The sequence below is a fragment of the Leopardus geoffroyi genome, chromosome B3 (genome assembly GCF_018350155.1).
Source record: "Leopardus geoffroyi isolate Oge1 chromosome B3, O.geoffroyi_Oge1_pat1.0, whole genome shotgun sequence".
Classification (NCBI taxonomy): domain Eukaryota; kingdom Metazoa; phylum Chordata; class Mammalia; order Carnivora; family Felidae; genus Leopardus; species Leopardus geoffroyi.
The window spans coordinates 22,403,261-22,421,829 of record NC_059337.1 but is presented as its reverse complement, the minus strand read 5'-3'; the positions used below and the strand labels follow the sequence as shown (position 1 = coordinate 22,421,829).

The window sequence follows — 18,569 nt, the reverse complement described above, 5'->3', positions numbered from 1 at the left end:
ATAAGTCCTTCCAGAACTGTGAAGTTGGAAAACCCATGAACCAGGAGCACTGATGTCCATGGGCAGAAAGTGGATGTCCCAGTTTAAATATGGAGAACAAATTCACCCTTCATCTGCCTTTTTGTTCCATTAGGGCCCTCAATGAATTGGTTGATGCCCAGCAGCACGGATGAAAGTGATATTCTTTACTCAGTCTGTAGATTCAAATGCTAATCTCTTCCAGAAACACCCTCACATACATCCCTATAAATAATGTTTTACCAGCTATCTAAGCATCCCTTACCCAGTCAAGTTGACATAAAATTAACCATCACAGTGAGCCTCCAATAGAGGAAGATACAATAGTGAGTCCACTGTTATATCTCCCAGTTGCAGCATTTTCCCATCTAATATTTATCTATGTCTTTTTATCTATTAGTACCTGAGTAGTTTTAATTTAAAAGTGGCATAATTTGATTAATTTGAAATTAATTTGGAAGTGGCATTTAGCTGGAACTTTGAGAAATGAATCTGGGCTTCCTGTTTTTAAAGATGCATCTACCCATTTCACAGTAGTGATTATGGATTAAGACTGGCCTTGTTTCTGTCATCAAAATGGGTTGCTATTTTCCCCACAGTGCTTTTGGTGTGTTTCTTGAAACCATCTGTATATATTACTGGAATATTCAAGTTTCTTTGCTTCATTTTTCCCATTCAAGGTTGAAAATTTTATAATTTTCTTATAGTGCTTATTTAAATTTTTGAAAAAAATATTTTCATTCATATATACATTGAGAGAGCAAAAGAGAGATCTGGGTTATAGACTGCTATTAAAATTGCAGGGATTGTTGTTGCCTGACACTTTAATTAGGCTTAATGAGATTTTTTTTCTTATCTTTGACTACTTGTATTTCTTATACCCCACCTATAAAGGTTTGGTTAGGGTTTGCTTTTTGTTTTTGCATAACTAGAATACATTGGATAGCAATTCTTTTTTTTTTTAATTTTTTTTTTCACCGTTTATTTATTTTTGGGACAGAGAGAGACAGAGCATAAACGGGGGAGGGGCAGAGAGAGAGGGAGACACAGAATCGGAAACAGGCTCCAGGCTCTGAGCCATCAGCCCAGAGCCTGACGCGGGGCTCGAACTCACAGACCGCGAGATCGTGACCTGGCTGAAGTCGGACGCTCAACCGACTGCGCCACCCAGGCGCCCCAAGGATAGCAATTCTTTTAAATAATTTGTGGGTGGTAAACCTTGAATCCTTACATATTTGAAACTTTTTTTTTTCTTTTCTGCTTGACTTTGTAGAGATTTGGGGGATAATAATAATCAGTTTCTCATCTAAGCTTTGGCATTATAGCCCATTGTCTTCTCAAATCCAAGGTTTCCTCCTATATGACAGATGTCATTTTGGCAATCATCCTCTGGCAAAATGATTTTTGCCTGTTCTGCACGAATTAAAGATTTTCTTTTCCTTTACTTGGCGTGTTAAAATTGAAGTATTCAGTGTGACTTTTTCATCTAAGTTTTCATGTTTTCCTTGAACTCTAGAAGGTTTTTTTAAAATCATTTCTTTATTATTCTTACTACCCATTTTCTCAGTTATCTCTTTCTGAGATATATAGTAGACTCAAGTCAGAATTGATTCTATTACCTACTGTCAATCAGTGATTTCCAAACACAATTTCCCACTGACAGGCTTCTTGATAAAAGGGGATCTAGGTCTAGAGCGGGAGATACACAATGAACTTGTGACACCTCATTTTATTTTGTGCTAGAAACAGAGAAAATATCCATGGTCACAGAAACCATGCCAAAAGACACAGGAGGTAACCCGACATTTTGAGCATTTGGAAATATTTACTGCAATGCAATAAAACATATCAAATATCCCCCAGAATAGTTCAAAATGATAATAAAATCTCATTGGTCACCCATTTAAAATCTTCAATATTGCATAATATATTATTTAAAAATCCCCAAATTAAAAAAAAAAAAAGAAGACCTGACCTCGAACCCCAAAGTTTCTCTGCCTAAACAAGAATGACCATAATAATATAACATGTAGTTCACATGATTACTGAAGAGACAAAAATAAGGTGTGTGACAGCGTTTGAAACTTTAAAGTTATATATATACAGATGATAACATTTTAAAGCTCTTTTCAAATACAGACATTGAGCTATACACCCAAAGTCAAACCATCAAAGCTACTTATAGGTAGGGGAACCAGACCCTGAATCCTACCCACCTCAGGTCTTACCCACCTACCCACAGCCTTTTCCAGATTTCCTGGCAGATACAATGATAATGTCAGAAGGACACTCATTTTCAAAAAAATAGATTTCTGAAATCAGTGCAATCTTTCCCATCTACACAATGCTACACCATGTATTCCATCTTGCTATTCATTTCCGCTGTTTGAGATTAAGTTTCAAGCACTTTATAAGCATTTCTCTCTAATCTGGTATGCTATTTGGAAAAATGCAGGAAGCCAGTGGAAAGATTGTTTGTGAAGAGACTTCTGTGACCAGCTGCTCCCTGCTGGTGCAAACCACTACTGGAAAGGAAATGCATTTCCTATCATGAATATTCCCTTTCAGTTTTTCATGTAATCCACTGCCCCTAATTTTCTCTGTCATAAGCAATGAAGGTGCCATCTGTATGTTGCTGTTTTAATACACATCCAATGGTTACTGACAAAGGATCATCCAAGGCCATGCCTGTTACATTAATTGCTCCATACGTGGGAAGAAAATGAAGGGTCCAACTGTCCTGACTCCCTCTGAGGGAAATAAAATAAGGAGAAACTCCCTGTGGCTATGGACTGTATTCCAGTTCTGTTCCAGCGTCCAGAGAGCTGCTTTAAAATCCTCTCTCATTCCTGGGACCCTAAGTCAGAAAATACAACTCCTTGGCCTAATGACTTTGAGAAAAAAGCCCTTGATGCAATATTCTGGAACAATAAAACACATGACTACTAATATAAAGAACAGGGAAGCCTCAAAGACAAATTTAGATAAATTCTCCTGCTTTAGCTATCTACACGGCCAGCTCTTTATGTCACTTAAAACAAACAAACAAAACAAAACAAAAACAAAACAAAACAAAACAAAACAAAAACAACAAAAACCTATCTCCTGACTTCCAACTGCCTCTAGGATATGCCCCTGAAAAATAACCAGAAATATCTGAATGTTCACAAATACCAACATTCTATGGACTTTGCCCATTTTTAATCAACATACCTATTATTCTTTAGTTTTCATCACTCAGAATTGTATTGATCCTCAATCTACAGATATTTGAGGCAAATATAAAATACTGTTGTAAGTGATTCAGGAATAATTTGCTGAGTATAACTATAACATTTAATGAAAAATCTAAGAGTTACATTTTAGTTTTAAAAAGAAAATCTTTTAAAGAAGTTTTTAAATGTTGAGGATTTTACTAAGTATTTGTAAAGGTTTTGCCAATTCATAGAAACACACACATAGATCATTGGAACAGAATAGAAAACCCAGAAATAAACCCATGATTATATAGTCAATTAATCTTCGACAAAATAGGAAAAAACATCCAATGGGAAAAAGACAGTCTCTTCAACAAATGCTGTTGGGAAAACTGGATAGTGACACACAGAAGATGAAATTGGACCACTTTCTTATACCATACACAAAAATAAATTCAAAATGGATGAAAAACCTAAATGTGAGACAGGAAACCGTCAAAATCCTAAGGGAGAACACAGGCAGCGATCTCTTTGACCTTAGTTGGAGCAACATCTTACTAGATATGTCTTCAGAGGCAAGGGAAAGAAAAGAAAAAATAAATTATTGGGACTTCATCAAAATAAAAAGGTTTTGCACAGTGAAGGAATCAACAAAACTAAAAGGCAACCAAAAGAATGGAAGAAGATATTTGCAAATGGCATACCTGGTAAAGGGTTAGTATCCAAAATATATAAAGAACTCAAACCCCCCCCCAAAAAAAAACATAATCCAATTAAAAAATGGACAGAAGACATGAATAGACACTTTTACAAAGAAGACATCCAGATGGCCAACAGACATATGAAAAGATGTTCAACATTACTGATCGTCAGGGAAATGCAAATCAAAACTACAATGAGATATCACCTCATTATCAGTCAGAATAGCTAAACTCAAGAATACAAGAAAGAAACATCAAGAAGCATCAGGTATTATAAAGGATTCGAGAAAGGGGAACCTTCTTGCCCTGTTGGTGGGAATGCAAACTGAAAAAACTGATGCAGCCACTCTGGAAAACAGTAGAGAGGCTCCTCAAAATGTTAAAAATAGAACTACCCTCAATCCAGCAATTGCACTACTAGGTATTTATCCAAAGGATACAAAAGTACTAATTCAAAGGGATACAGGCACCCTAATATTTATAGCAGCACTATTTACAATAGTCATTTTATGGAAACAGCTCAAGTGTCCATCAAATGATGAATGGATAAAGAAAAGTGGTGTATATATGCAATGGAATGTTATTCAGCCATAAAAATAATGAAATCTTGCCATTTGCAATGACATGGATGAAACTAGAGATTATTATGCTGAGGAAAATCAGTCAGAGAAAGTCAAATACCATATGATTCCATTCATATGTGGAATTTAAGACACAAAACAAATGAGCAAAGGGAAAAAAGAGAGAGGAAAACCAAGAAGCAAACTCTTAACTATAGAGAACAAACTAAGGGTTACCAGAGGGGAGTTGGGTTGGGGATGGGTTAAGTAGGTGATGAGGATTAAGGAGTACACTTGTAGTGATGAGCACTGGGTGTTATATGGAATTATTGAATCACTATATTGTATACCCGAAAGTAATATTAACACTGTATGTTAACTAACTGGAATATAAATAAAAACTTTTTTTAAAATCTTTAACCATTTAATTTTTAAATTAATTAATTTAATTTTTAAAACCCACAAAACATTTCATTTAATATATAAGATATGAATATAAACTAAAGATTTTTCAAGCTTACGTACCAGTAAGTTCATTATCTCATTACAGGCTCTCTTTGAAAATAGTATAGAAAGATTTTAAGTTGCTTAGGACACTCTGGGGAACTTTATTTTGATTTTTCTTCAGTATCATATTATAAGCATCCAAAAGAAAGAGAACAGAAAATCCATTTCCATCTCATTTAGGAGCCATGAATCTTCATCATGAGACCCCACTTTAAGGAACACCCTGTCATTCATCATAAACAAACTTATCCTGAAACTAAAAATTCCCTCTGAAAATTTTAAAATAATAGTGCTTTAACCCTAACAGGAGTCCAAAAGTATTCGATAATATAGTAGTTCGTTAGAGTAAATGTATCACTTTTGTATCAACATGGACATGTGAATCAAACAATGGATTAAAAATACAAAACAACATATTTATGCCATTGGCTAAGTTGCTGATAAGAATATACTGTAAGTTTCCACTTTGAGATGTCAGCCTAAACATACCCATTTATTTCCCCTTTCCCTCTAAGACCACTGAAATTAAAATAAAGGAGGGAAGTGGTATAAAAACCCTCAAACAAAGAGAATGGGAATTAAATCATAAATGGAATCATAAATAAAAATATTTCAATACATTACAGGAAAACAGCATGTGCATGGAGGTTTGGTGACTGCAAAGGTAGAGTGAAGGTAGCCACTGCTAAATACTGGAGGGGGAACTGACTGCAGGGTGGGAGGAGCAGGTTTGCTGAGTAGAACCTCACTGAGTTCAGAAGTGAACTGAAGGAGGCAAGGTGGATGGAGTGGAGCTGACACAGGTGAATGACAGAGAGCTCTGGAAAAGAGAGCTACCAGCTCCCTTCTAAGAATAACCATTAGCCAGGGTTTCTTCTCAATACAGTCAAAACCCAAAAAAGTGGATTGGTTAGAGCTGTGGAGTCTAATATGGTAGCCACTAGGAAAAGGTGAGTCCTTGATAAGTGACCGCTGCTGAAATGTGCTGAGTGCAACATACACATGTGATTTCTAAGACTCAGCTCTGCCCTCCCCCAGAAGTGTAAACCATCTTATTAACAATGTTTCTGCATTTGCTATGTGTTGAAATGTTAATAATTTAGATATATTAGGTTAAGTAAAATATATTATTAAAATTAATTTCACCTATATATTTTTAAGTGTGGCCACTAGGAAATCTAAAATTACACCTGTAGCTGACATTATACTTCTATTCGATAGTAATGAATTAGAGAATAAAGAAGTTAATGTGATAAGAGATGCCCCTGAGGCAAACCATCCAGCTCTTTGGCATTTAGGGGCCTCAAAAATTTTAACAGTCCTCACTCAGGTCCTAAAACCAGAGCTGAAAGACACTAAATCCTACTCTCAAATATAGCACTTCCACCAATGCTTCTCTTCCCTAATTTTAAAATACAAAAAGATGGGGCGCCTGGGTGGCTCAGTCGGTTAAGCGGCCGACTTCGGCTCAGGTCATGATCTCGCGGTGCGTGGGTTCAAGCCCCACATCGGGCTCTGTGCTGACTGCTCAGAGCCTGGAGCCTGTTTCAGATTCTGTGTCTCCCCCTCTCTCTGACCCTCCCCCATTCATGCTGTGTCTCTGCCTCAAAAATAAATTTAAAAAAAAGTTAAAAAAAATTTAAAAAATAAAAATAAAAAATAAAATACAAAAAGAATTCTAAGAATCAGAAGTCATTTTAGGAAAGCTTGCCAAACAAACAAACCGTAAAAATAAACAGAAAGACAAATAAATAAATGAGCAAAATTAAAAGAAAAGGAATAAATTACCTTAGAAGAAATAATATAATCCAGTTTAAAACACATAAACTAAATAAAGAAATGAACAATAATCTTCAACTGATATCATTTGAGAAAGGTGATCAACTGTATAATGAACAGAGAAAATAATAAAAGGAGGATCCACAGAATAAACTGCATGACTAAAGATTTAGAAAAAGAAAGGTATGATATGATTTGGTAAAGAGTATAAAAAAAGACAAACAGGAGCGCCTGGGTGGCTCAGTCAGTTGAGCATCTGACTTCGACTCAGGTCATGATTTCGTGGTTCAGGAGTTTGAGCCCCACATCGGACTCTGAGCTGACAGGTCAGAGCCTGGAGCCTGCTTTGGATTCTGTGTGTCTCTCTCTCTGCCCCTCCCCTGCTCATGCGCGCTCTCTCACGCGTGTGCGCTCTCTCTCACTCTCTCTCTCTCTCTCTCTCAAAAATAAAAATAAATAAAACATTTAAAAAGAGAAGAACATTTGAATTTGACAGACACCAGGATCACTAGACAACAGACACACTCCACCCCACTGAATGGCACAGAAGCCACAGCATTGGACCCATACAGAAGGAAGTATAGGCTCAGAAAAATGGCTTTGCAGGCAATACAGTTTACATTGTCACAAAATCATAAAGACTGCTTTAAAAAAACAGAATCAAATTGCAGAGAAATTAAATATGATTAAAAGAGAGAATGTAAAGGTTACCAACATGGAGACAGAAGGAGTTAAAGAAAAGTAGGGACAGAACTAGAGTGCTTACAGAGAGGGAAACCCAATTATGGATAACAGAAATGAAAAAAAGCCTTAAGAACTGTCTTTTGAAGGTATAAAAGCGATCAGTGAAAATGACAACAGTGGTATGAGAGTAGAAGGGGAGAGCTGTGGTGAGTGAGCCAAGTTCATATCCTGTCATAACAAGAAGTCAATAGCAAGTGGATACAGTTGATCAATCAAGGAATAATAAATGGAGTATTAAAACAGGAGTCATAACCAGAAACAGACCACTGGAGGTCTCTGAGGAATGAACAGCAATGGGAAATGTGGGGTTAGGGGTTAGGGCTTCTTATAAATCCTTTACTGTTGGCTCTGTAACTGCTGTATGTCATATCGACATGTTTAAATACTTAAAAATGTCACAGCCTATACATTTTATCCATATTATACACACATTAAATAACTGAAACATCTATCTGAAGGCAGACACAGTGGATACACAATGTCCAAGTGTGATACAGTTCAACATTCACACAGCAAATACACTACAATCCTTTAATTATCTTTTAAAAAACAAAATAAATTAATCATCAGTCAAGATTTCCACAAAACTACTTTAAAAGTGATACCCTTTAAACTATACTAAATTAAGAGATACCTGGGCAGCATCTGACTCTTGATTTCAGCTCAGGTCATGATCTCATGGATCATGGGATGGAGTTCTGCATCGGGCTCTGCGCTGACAGTGTAGAGCCCGCTTAGGATTCTCTCTCCCTCTCTCTGCTAGTCCCCTGCTCCTGCTCTCTCTCTCTTTCTCTCTCTCGCTCTCGCTCTCTCTCTCTCAAAATAAAATAAACATTAAAAAAATAAACTATGCTCAACTAAAAATCAATTCTAGGTAGATGGTACATAAAATATGAAAGGTAAAACAAGAACAACAAAACGCCTCTATGGGAAAATATCTTCATGATGTTGAGAAAAAGAAAGAGTTTTTAAATAGGACACAATAAGCATTAAACATAGAAAATAAGGTTTCATGAGTTGGGCCACATTATAATGAATTGCTGTTCATCAAGACAGCATCTCTCTAGAAGTATATTATACTTTGATTAAAGATTTACAAAAGACAGAAAGAACATTAAAAGAGCAAAAAGACAAGCCAAGAGTCTGAGGGAATATTTGCAAAAGCATTTAAGTGCCTAAGGACTCATATCCATAATACAGAATAACTCATACAAATCAAAAAGGAAAAACAACACAAAACAAAAAAATAGAAATGATAAAAACAGGCAAGAGACATGAATAGACACTTTTCAAAAGAAAATAATCAAGCTGAAAATTAGGAAATAAAAATGTCCTTGACTTCACTGGTAATCTAGAAACTGCTAATTAAAATCACAAAGAAGAAGGTCTGCCAGGGTGACTCGGTCTGTTAAGCACCTGACTCTTGATTTCAGCTCAGGTCATGACCTCTCGGTTTGTGAGTTCGAGCCCTACATTGGGCTCTGCACTGACATTGTGGAGCCTGCTTGGGATTCTCTCCCTCTCTCTCTCAAACCCTCCCCTGCTCTCTCTGTCTCTGTCTTTCTCTCTCTCTCTCTCTCTCTCAAAAATAAACAAACTAAAATCACAAAGAAGGGGGCCTGAGTGGCTCAGCTGGTTAAGGATTGGCTCTTGATCTCAGCTCCAGTCATTATCTCAAGTTTCATGGTGTTGAGCCCCACTGAGCCTGCTTGGGATTCTCTCTCTCTCTCTCTCTCTCCCCTGCTCATGCTGTCTCCTTCTCTCTCTCTCAGAATAAATAAACATGTAAATAAATAAATAAATAAATAAATAATAAAATCCCCACCCACCAGAATGGTGAATAAAAAAGATTGAAAATACCAAGAGTTGGTGAGTAATGTAGAGCAATAAGAATTTTTCATACACGTCTGGTGAGAATATTAATTGGTATATAACCATTTTTTAAAACATTTGGGGGTACTTGGGTGGCCCAGTGGGCTAAGCAGCCAGCTCTTGATTTCAGCTCTGGTCATGATGTCACGGTTCATGAGTTCAAGCCCTACATCGGGCTCTACACTTAACAGCGTGGACCCTGCTTGGAATTCTCTCTCTCTCTCTCTCTCTCTCTCTCTCTCTCTCTGCCCCTCTCTGCTCGCTCTCTCTCTCTCTCTCTCTCTACGTCTCTCTCTCAAAATAAATAAAATAAACACTTACAAATAAATAAATAAAACAATTTGGCTTCATTTGGAAAACTTAAAGATATTGCCACTTTATGACTTAGTCCATTTCTATACATATATGCATGTGATAGGCAGAAATGCATACACATGTGCATCAAAATATATGTACAATAGGAATATTCATGGCAGAGTTCTTATTAATAGACAAAAGCTGGAATCTGAATATCCATCAACAGAATAGCAATAAAGATGAATAAATTACAATAGGCAACAACTTGAATGCACTCTCACAAAAATAAAATTGAGCAAAAATAACCAGACCCAAAAGAATATACACCATGTGCTTGCATTATTCCACCTGCATAAACTTCCAGAGAAGGGAAAAACTAAATCGTGGTGCTCAGTGTCATACTAATGGTTTTTCAGTGAGAAATAAATGCAATTTTCTTACTTTATCGATATGCCTTCTCCCTGGAATATAGACACTACCTCTTTTGCCCCAAGTCAGGAATCTTTACAATGATCTGGGAGTAAATTCCCCACTTTGAGAATCATCTCACACAAATGGCATTTGTTAACTATGACAGTTACAATTCCCTCCCCCTTTACCAACTTCTACCTGTCACTGGGACAGATCAGCTCCTTCATCTACTACCTGACTTGGGGCCTGGAGTCAGCACATGTCCAACACTCTCCCACAGCCCATTCTCCTTCAGTGACTTTTAACCCAGAATGTGGGTTTTTGTACAATTCCTTATTTAATATCATGTTAGTTTTATCCAATTATTTTGGAAATCTGGGAGCTGTGATTCCTTAGCTTTTTCTGTAACTTCTAGCTTTTTTTCATGGAAACTTAAGCATACTATATGATATCTCATTTAGAGGTACCCAAAGAAAATATTCAACAAGGAGAGATAAGAACGTGTGTGTGTGTGTGTGTGTGTGTGTGTGTGTGTGTGTGTGTGTGTGTGTTTATATACACATAAATAAGTACACAGACCCATTATTTTTATAATAGTTTTGGTTTAGGGGAGTTGTTTGTTTTTGGTTTTTGCTAAAATGATTTATAGCTGATGTTGACTGTCAATAAATTACTGAAATAAATACCATGGGAATTGCTATTAGAAGGTTCCAAATGACTCTCCTTTTCTCTGAGGAGTAAAACACTACCTAATCCTAATAAATCAATAAGAGAACAGAGATTTTGGTTGGCATCCCTCCATAACAAGACTATTTCTCTTCCTTTAACAGCATGTCAAGGATGAATCAGGAACTCTGAGAAAACTGAACCCTTTGGGGAATACCTTCAGTGGTAGATCTGAAAAGCAACATTTATAAGAAAGATTCCTTTAGTAAAAGTGTCCATACTTCTCAGTTTATAAAGCTAAAAAATTTGTATGTTTATTTATGTCCCAAAGCCATACAGAGGTTTGAGAGGGATAAAATCTCCACCATAATAAATCTGGATCAATTATAAGGATGCATTATAAACATGCCTTAATTTAGAATTTCAATTCTGCTACCATCAATGATGAACAAAGTGGCTCTCACGAATCCTCCAGTTAGAACAATTAGGAAGGAAAATGCAATGATCACATGCATAAAAACACCAGAGAAATTAATAGAGCAATGAGAAATTACAGCACCAAGATCCAGAAGGAGAGGGAAGCCCTGGGTAGATAACAGAGTTTGGGGCACCTTTTGGGAACCATTTGATGATTCCTGAAACAATGCCTAAGAGACCAAAAAATTAAGCACATCTTGACAGACTTGAGAGCTAGGGGAACCAAACAGGAGTTCAAGTTCCACTGAAAAGAAAGAAGACTCTAGCAAATTCTTTATATTTATATCTAGGTATGTATAAGCAAAAATCAACAGCAGAGCAGCCCTTACAGGGATGGAAGTCCAGGCCCTCATCATCTCAATGATTAACTGGATTAAGGCAGTTTGTGCTTGTGCTGGTGCCATGACCCAGATGTCGGCCAGAAACAAACATGGAAGTTGATAAAGATAGTATCCTCAAGACCCTCAAATTATACCTACAATTCTTCATATGCACTGGGACAAAATAAAAAGGCAACCAGGTTTAGAAACAACATCATGAATCATTTCATGTAACTTAAAAGTCACATCATGAATCATTTCAATATACACTTTTTAAACGATTTCTAAAATAAAAAGAGGGACAGAGATTGAACATGCACTAATGTGAGAAATGCAGGATAGTGGAAAATGAATTTGATTTTATTTTAAAACTCGTATTTGTTTACTACATGGCATATTGGGGGGAGGAGTTAATATGGCGGAGAAGTTGGGGGACCCTGGGCTTTCTTTGCATCACTTTAAAATTAATGCCTGTTAATATGGTTTAAGGTGTTGTAATGGGGTTATACACTTTTTTTTAAGTTTATTTTTGAGAGGGGGGAGGAGAAGAGTTAGATAATTAACCAACTGAGCCACCAGGAGCCCCCACTTTTTTTTTGATAGAGAGAGAGAGAGAGCATGTGTGCAGTGCATGCACAAGCAGGGGAGGGGCAGAGGGACAGGGGGAGAGAGGTTACCTTAAGCAGATTCTATCCCCAGCACTAAGCCTGATGTGGGGCTCATACTCATGAATGATGAGATCATGACATAAGCTGAAATTGAGAGTCTGATATTTCACCAAATGAGTTACCTAGGAACCCCTAAACTTTTAATTTTTAAATATTTCTCTACACACTCTATAGAGAAAAGAGACCATGAACTACACCAGAATGGCTTGAGTAATGGTAATTTGGGTGATGATTTTCCCCTCGGGCCTTTTCGTTTGTTTGTTTCCTACACAAAATATATATTACCTTTGTAGTTTTAAGAAATATGTATACAAACATTAGGATACTTAATTGAACATTGGGTTTTCTTCACACATGATGTTCAAGATGTACAATTTTTACAGTTAATATTTGATAACATTAAGTTAGAGTTACAGCATTTTAAATAGTGGCTGGTAGATGAAAAATTCTAAGCCTGGAAAAAGCAAAGGCCCCGTGAGGATGTGTCAGGTAACACACAAGCCCTTAGGATATCAGACTCCACAACCATGCCCGCCACTGGTAGCAGCAAACCCCAAATGCATGACCACTTAGTTCAACTGTCTTGTGACTAACGCTTCTAAAAGGCTGAATCTAAAAGTAAAATCTATAAAATACCAAAAATCATTTGTGCATAATTATGTGTTTTACATTGTATAATAATTATGTGTTGATTCACATTACTCATTTTAAATACTTTGCCTTCTGGACAGGCTTTCATAACTGTGTACATTTATTTTATGCAAATCAACACTTAGAATGGCCTTAAGATGTATGCATACAGGTGAATGACTAAATGGCACAAATAAAGGAGAAATATTATGGAAACTGTTGGCAGTTTAGAACCCTGCATTTGCAACACTTCAAAATGATTTCTTGTGTCTTATCTCATTCGCAGCCCAGTTACAAACCCACGAAGTAAATTAATAAACTCTGTGAGTCAGAGTATGCATTTAGGAATAACTCAGGCACTTTTACATAACAAATTTATCTATGTAGCTACATGAAGTTTACGTAAACAGTTATACATCACAGATTGGCTATGCAAAGTGTCTTTGGAATCTGTCCACTTTTCACTTTCCCACAATGTGGGAAGTTTCGACCTCTTCATCCCTTGCCTACATACACTTCACCTCCTCTCCAAACAATTCCGCACACATACTGCCCTCAACATCCTCTATCTAAATAAACACAGATCTGGTTACATCCCTCCTCTCCTTAAAAATCCACCAGACCATGGGGCGCCCGGGTGGCGCAGTTGGTTAAGCGTCCGACTTCAGCCAGGTCACGATCTCGCGGTCCGTGAGTTCGAGCCCCGCGTCGGGCTCTGGGCTGATGGCTCAGAGCCTGGAGCCTGTTTCCGATTCTGTGTCTCCCTCTCTCTCTGCCCCTCCCCCGTTCATGCTCTGTCTCTCTCTGTCCCAAAAATAAATAAACGTTGAAAAAAAAATTAAAAAAAAAAATCCACCAGACCTTCCCACTCTACACCTAGCACTTCACCAAGGAGCCTATTAAATAGCTAGAACAGACCACAGCAGGTAAAACAATCCCTTTGAAAACACATGCTTTGTCTTTAAAATGTGTGCATCTTTTTTTTCATTCTAATCTATAATTTATACTTGTTGGATTTAATACAAATATCACAGTTTGGATTGTTTCCATTTCTAGGAAAATATGCTATGGCAAGCTGATCTTGCAGCTTCACAAATCCCCTGGCACACTGCCTCCTCATGCCCTCTGAGATACCCAGACGAGGGCAAAAGCTCAACTCTGCAAAAGCATACACGACACATTACACTCTATTCCCCTCCTGTCTCTGAACTCAACTCATAATCCTACCAAAAAAAATAATCCTATCCTTCACCCTGCAAGGTGTGTTTCTAGAACATAATTCTTACAAAAGAGTCTGTAGAGAAAAATTAGTAGTTTGGTCAATGCTATATCCCTCTTTTAGAAATTCTCAATAAACATAAGGACATTCAATATTCTAAGAAGTCTTGCAGTAAAACTTGTAGTGAAGGTTAACCAGGAGACAGTGCTTCATAGAACCCATCTTGCTGAAGGTATGCTGCCCTCCACCAAAATCTCTGTCTTTCCTCACCCTGCCCCCATCACCTGGAAAGTCTCTCCTACTTTCTCCAACTGTCAAATTCCTACTCATTTTTAGAAATCTAACTACCTCCGCTTTGAAACCATTCCCAGCCATGCTAGCTGGAAATAAATGTTTTCTCCTATGTGTATTTGTAGCACTTTGTATAGGCATGTATGTTAAATTACACACGTCGTAGTCTTGGATCTCCATGTCAGTCTCCCCAGCCAGATTGTGAGGAGTTTTAAAAGTAGAAACCATCCCTTATTCATTTATGAATCCTCTGAATCAAGCAATGTTCACAAAAACAAGCTCAGTAAATATGTGTGGAATAAATTGGTGAAAGAGAAATGATCTTTCATGAAAATAAGATATGCAACATCATATGCCAACTCTCCATCATTCCATCCAGGAAACCTCTGCTGGCAAAAAGGGGAACAATAACAAGACTTAGGGGGAGGGATAATGGTCTCTAGAACAGCTCAGTCAGAGTGCATAAACGACCCCTGTTACCAGATTTATAAAGAGAATTTTGCACCAGTCAAGACTGTCACATGAATCCCTTATGAGAGCCACCGTGTCTCTGTCCACGGTGCTAAGATTCCAGCTGGAGAGCCCTGCTTCAAAACCAGGCAGAGTCAATTCCAACTGGAATACAAATGTTTGCATATTTCATTACTTCTGATACAGAGACTTCCTTTTCACCTAGGATCTCAGGACAGTCACACTCAATCAGTTACAGTTCAGCCAGTTTAAATAAATCAAGCTAACTATTCTGCAAAAGTAGTTATCAATTCTAAAGGAGGCAAGAGATGCAAAGAACTTGCAAATCAGATGTGGGTTTTCCTTGCAGCCCTGCCTCTAACCAATGAGCAACTTTGGGCAAGTGACCACAGCTTTCTAGGCATCAACTTCCCATTCTCTGAGTTGAGTAGCTACATAATTAAGATTGAGCAAACCTTCAGTGAATCACTAGTGTATGTCAAGCACTTTTTCTTATTTAATCCTCTTGAAACCTGGTGAAGTGGGTATTACCATTCTCATTATACACATGAAGAAACAGGGATTAAAGAGGTAAAGAAATCTGTTCAAGGCCACACCATGAGCTAGCAGCATTGCCTGCCTAGGAAGTTCAATGGGGTCATGGCTGGACAGCCAAGGTGAGATCAAGGCTTTCTCCCCTCCCACCTTCCCATTACCTCACGCTGCTAATGGCTGTCTTCACGTGTTTCTCTAATACTGTAATGATGATGATATCCAGTATTCATGATTTTTGTTTTTTTTTTAAACTTCCTAACTTGACACAAGTTTGTGTTTTATTATTTGTCACATTGTGTAACTCAAGTTTATGCCTAAACTTCTCATAAGACCCCCAAATCCCTTATATAACCTGATTCCTTAAGGGTCTCTTAAAGAGTCAAAAGCACTCAGAAAGGCTTGCAGCTGCTCAGTGAGTGGTCTCCTCTCCAAAAGAGATGGCCAGCCTTAGGAGGACAGCTTCACTTGCTCACTGTTCCTACTCCTTGGCTAAGTAGCCACTGTAACTTCACATACCATCCAGCCAGCACAAGGACCACTCAAGAGAGGCAACTGTGTAGCATACCCATGGTAAGGCTGTCTTGCTGGCTGGAGCCAATCCTAGGCAAATGGGACAGTGGGAGGTGGGTTTCACCTTCCCAGCCTATCATGCACCAACTGTGGAGTGTGACTGGTCCTTTATCATGTGTGTAGGGGATGGGGTGGGGAGTGCTGTTTGGTTTGGTATGTTTTACTGAAAATGACCACAGTCATGTGCTAACTTTGTGGTCTCTCAAAGTGCATTCACATATTTAGCTCATCAGTGACCAATGAAATGCTATCATGCACAGTACAGACTCCAATCACTTATAAAACTTACCTAATAGCAATCATCCACAAACTGTCAAAGCCAGAACCCATCAAGCCTCCCAAGTACAAATCCTGAACCTCTTGAAGTAAAAGAGAAGTTGCTCTGTAAAGTACTTGCCTCTCCAAACACCCAGAGACTTGTGCCCCTCCCAAGGCCTCTGCACTTGCATTTCTCTGACCTGGCTTCATTCAATGCTAGAGCTTCTTTTTCAGTCTCTCTTCCCCTAACTCCAACTCTTCATCCTTTCCCCTCTCCTGTAATCCAAGCTCTGTAAACAGCAATTTTTGCAAACTGTATGATGGCACTTGTCTTTCTTTACAGCCCTCCTTTCATGATAAGTTGACCATGTCATCACATATGCATTGAATATTTTAAAGCATAGTTCTGTCTGTAGGAGAAAGTACACATTTAACACAGGTGTAGTATGGGAGAGGAAGGCATTCATTGTGGCAATTCTAACTAGGTTAAGTGATGCAACACGCATCAGTGTGGTAGTGTGGGTACTCTTTGTAAAATTATGAAATATCACATGTCTTCTTACACCACTTATCTGAACCTCTCTGGTGGCTCTTAGCACTTTCTGTGTGGAACTTGGGCCATTCGCACACCTCTTTCCTCCCTGAACACCACCATCCCTGTGTCCCACTCTTACCCTCATGTGCCCCAGAACAGAATCTGATGCCTTGTACAGACACCACACAGAAACCCATTTTTAACAATGAAACGCTTTTGTAAAATATTTGTATTCTATGAAGGATATGACAATGAAAACTGAACCTTCAGAGCAGTCTAGAAGAGCAAAAAAGAACTTGTCGTACATATGATACAGATTTGTCCACTGAAATGAGCACTAGCAAGTCCACAAAGAAAAAAACCCCATGGGGCTGAGAGCAGGTGCCTGAAGGAACAGACAAGTGCATCTCGGGTGTGGACCCAAAGCTGGACTACCAGCACTACTCTCACCAGTAAGGGGCCAGGGAAAGTCCATTACTGGTATTGTGGTGAGGGGCGTGTAAATGCTCACAGCTGGCCAACTGCCTGGACACATTAACCAACTACAAAGCCCAAGGCCAAGCCCCTACCCAAAGAAATTACATACCTCAGGCACCAGCAAAGTCTAGAGATGGCTAAATTGGCACAGACTGCATGCTAACGCTTAGCACATAAGGAGCACTAAAATGTGATCATTTGGACCTTATTCTTGCTGATTCTGGCTCAGGATGGGGATACTTTCATCCTGAGTTTCTAAGCTGAGGGAAAGGTGGGACTGAAGTACCCATGCACAAGTAGCTGGGGCAGTGGAACATGCTTCACGGGGTTCCTCCTCGATTGGTGGGGAAACTGAGGCACGCAGCAGATGGGGAAACTGAGGTAGGAAGCAGAGGGCAGGCCCAGGTCGGGAACAGAGCGCGGGCCCGCCTCACCCTGAGCCAACTAGCGCGTCCAAGCCGAGCCAACTAGCGCGTCCAAGCCAAGCCACCCCGCCTGATGCTTCCGCGACCCCTCAGAGCCCAAGGCGGGGAGAGGGCAGCCCTGTGGCCGGGGCCAGGACTCACCACGTCCATGATCTGCAGGAGGCTCAGGGAGAAGTAGACGGTGAGCGGCTGCGAGTCGTTGGCCACGGGCCTCTCCAAGGGGTTGTAGTTCTTGACCAGCTCCTTGTAGAGCTTCCTCTGGAACTCGCCTTGCAGGGACACTTAAGGAGAGGAGAGCCCAGCGGGCTGCTCAGGGAAGGCCAGCGGGGGTGCACCCCACGCCCCCTGCCCGCGGACCCCCACCGCCCAAAGCAAGCAACCCAAACGAAAGGGGCTCTCATTCCCAGGACAGCCCCCGGCAGCGCCGCCCACTGTCCCTCGCTGGCGCGAGCCCCCAAACCTGGCCCGGGCGCGGGGCGCACGGAGCAGCCAGGATGCGCCCGGGATCCCGCGGAGGAGGAGTAGAGGACTGGGAGATCCGGCGGCTTTACCATGCAAGAGCGACGCGGCCAGCGCCAGCCACACCGACCGGCGCATGTTGGGACTCTGAGCTGCCGCGGCCGGCGCGCCCAGCGTCTCGCTAGTCGGCCCGGGCCTGCGCCTGCGGCCGCGGAGCCGCCTCTCCGGGTTCGGCTCGCGCGCCTTTAAAGAGCAGAGCGCGCGCCCCCGCCCCGCCCGCCTCCGCGCGCTTCTCCACGTGACGAGCCCCGCCCCCGCCCCCGCCCCCACCCCAGCCAGCCAGCGGGGCCCCTGGCGGCTCGGCGGCCGCCCAGGGAACTGCAGCCCGCTGGTATAAGTGGGAAGTGCGCTCCGGAGTACTGGTTACAGCCAGGGCACCCCGCCCCGCCTCCGTCTCCACCGTTGTCCCGGTCCCTCCGCATC

At 40.0% G+C, this 18,569-nt stretch overlaps 1 protein-coding gene across 2 annotated transcripts in view; it reads right to left on the bottom strand.

Annotated features, from left to right (window-relative positions):
• The window catches only part of CHRNA7 (cholinergic receptor nicotinic alpha 7 subunit), a 114,278-nt gene extending 95,947 nt beyond the window's left edge, over window positions 1–18,331 (bottom strand). For both annotated transcript variants that reach the window (XM_045448892.1, XM_045448893.1), the window contains exons 1-2: window positions 18,179–18,331; window positions 17,769–17,908 (exon numbers count right to left, since the gene is read on the bottom strand). In XM_045448892.1, the coding sequence (XP_045304848.1) occupies window positions 17,769–17,908; window positions 18,179–18,224 (186 nt within the window). In that variant the 5' untranslated portion in view covers window positions 18,225–18,331. The remainder of the gene's footprint in view (window positions 1–17,768; window positions 17,909–18,178) is intronic.
• Between the last annotated feature and the right edge of the window lie 238 nt (window positions 18,332–18,569).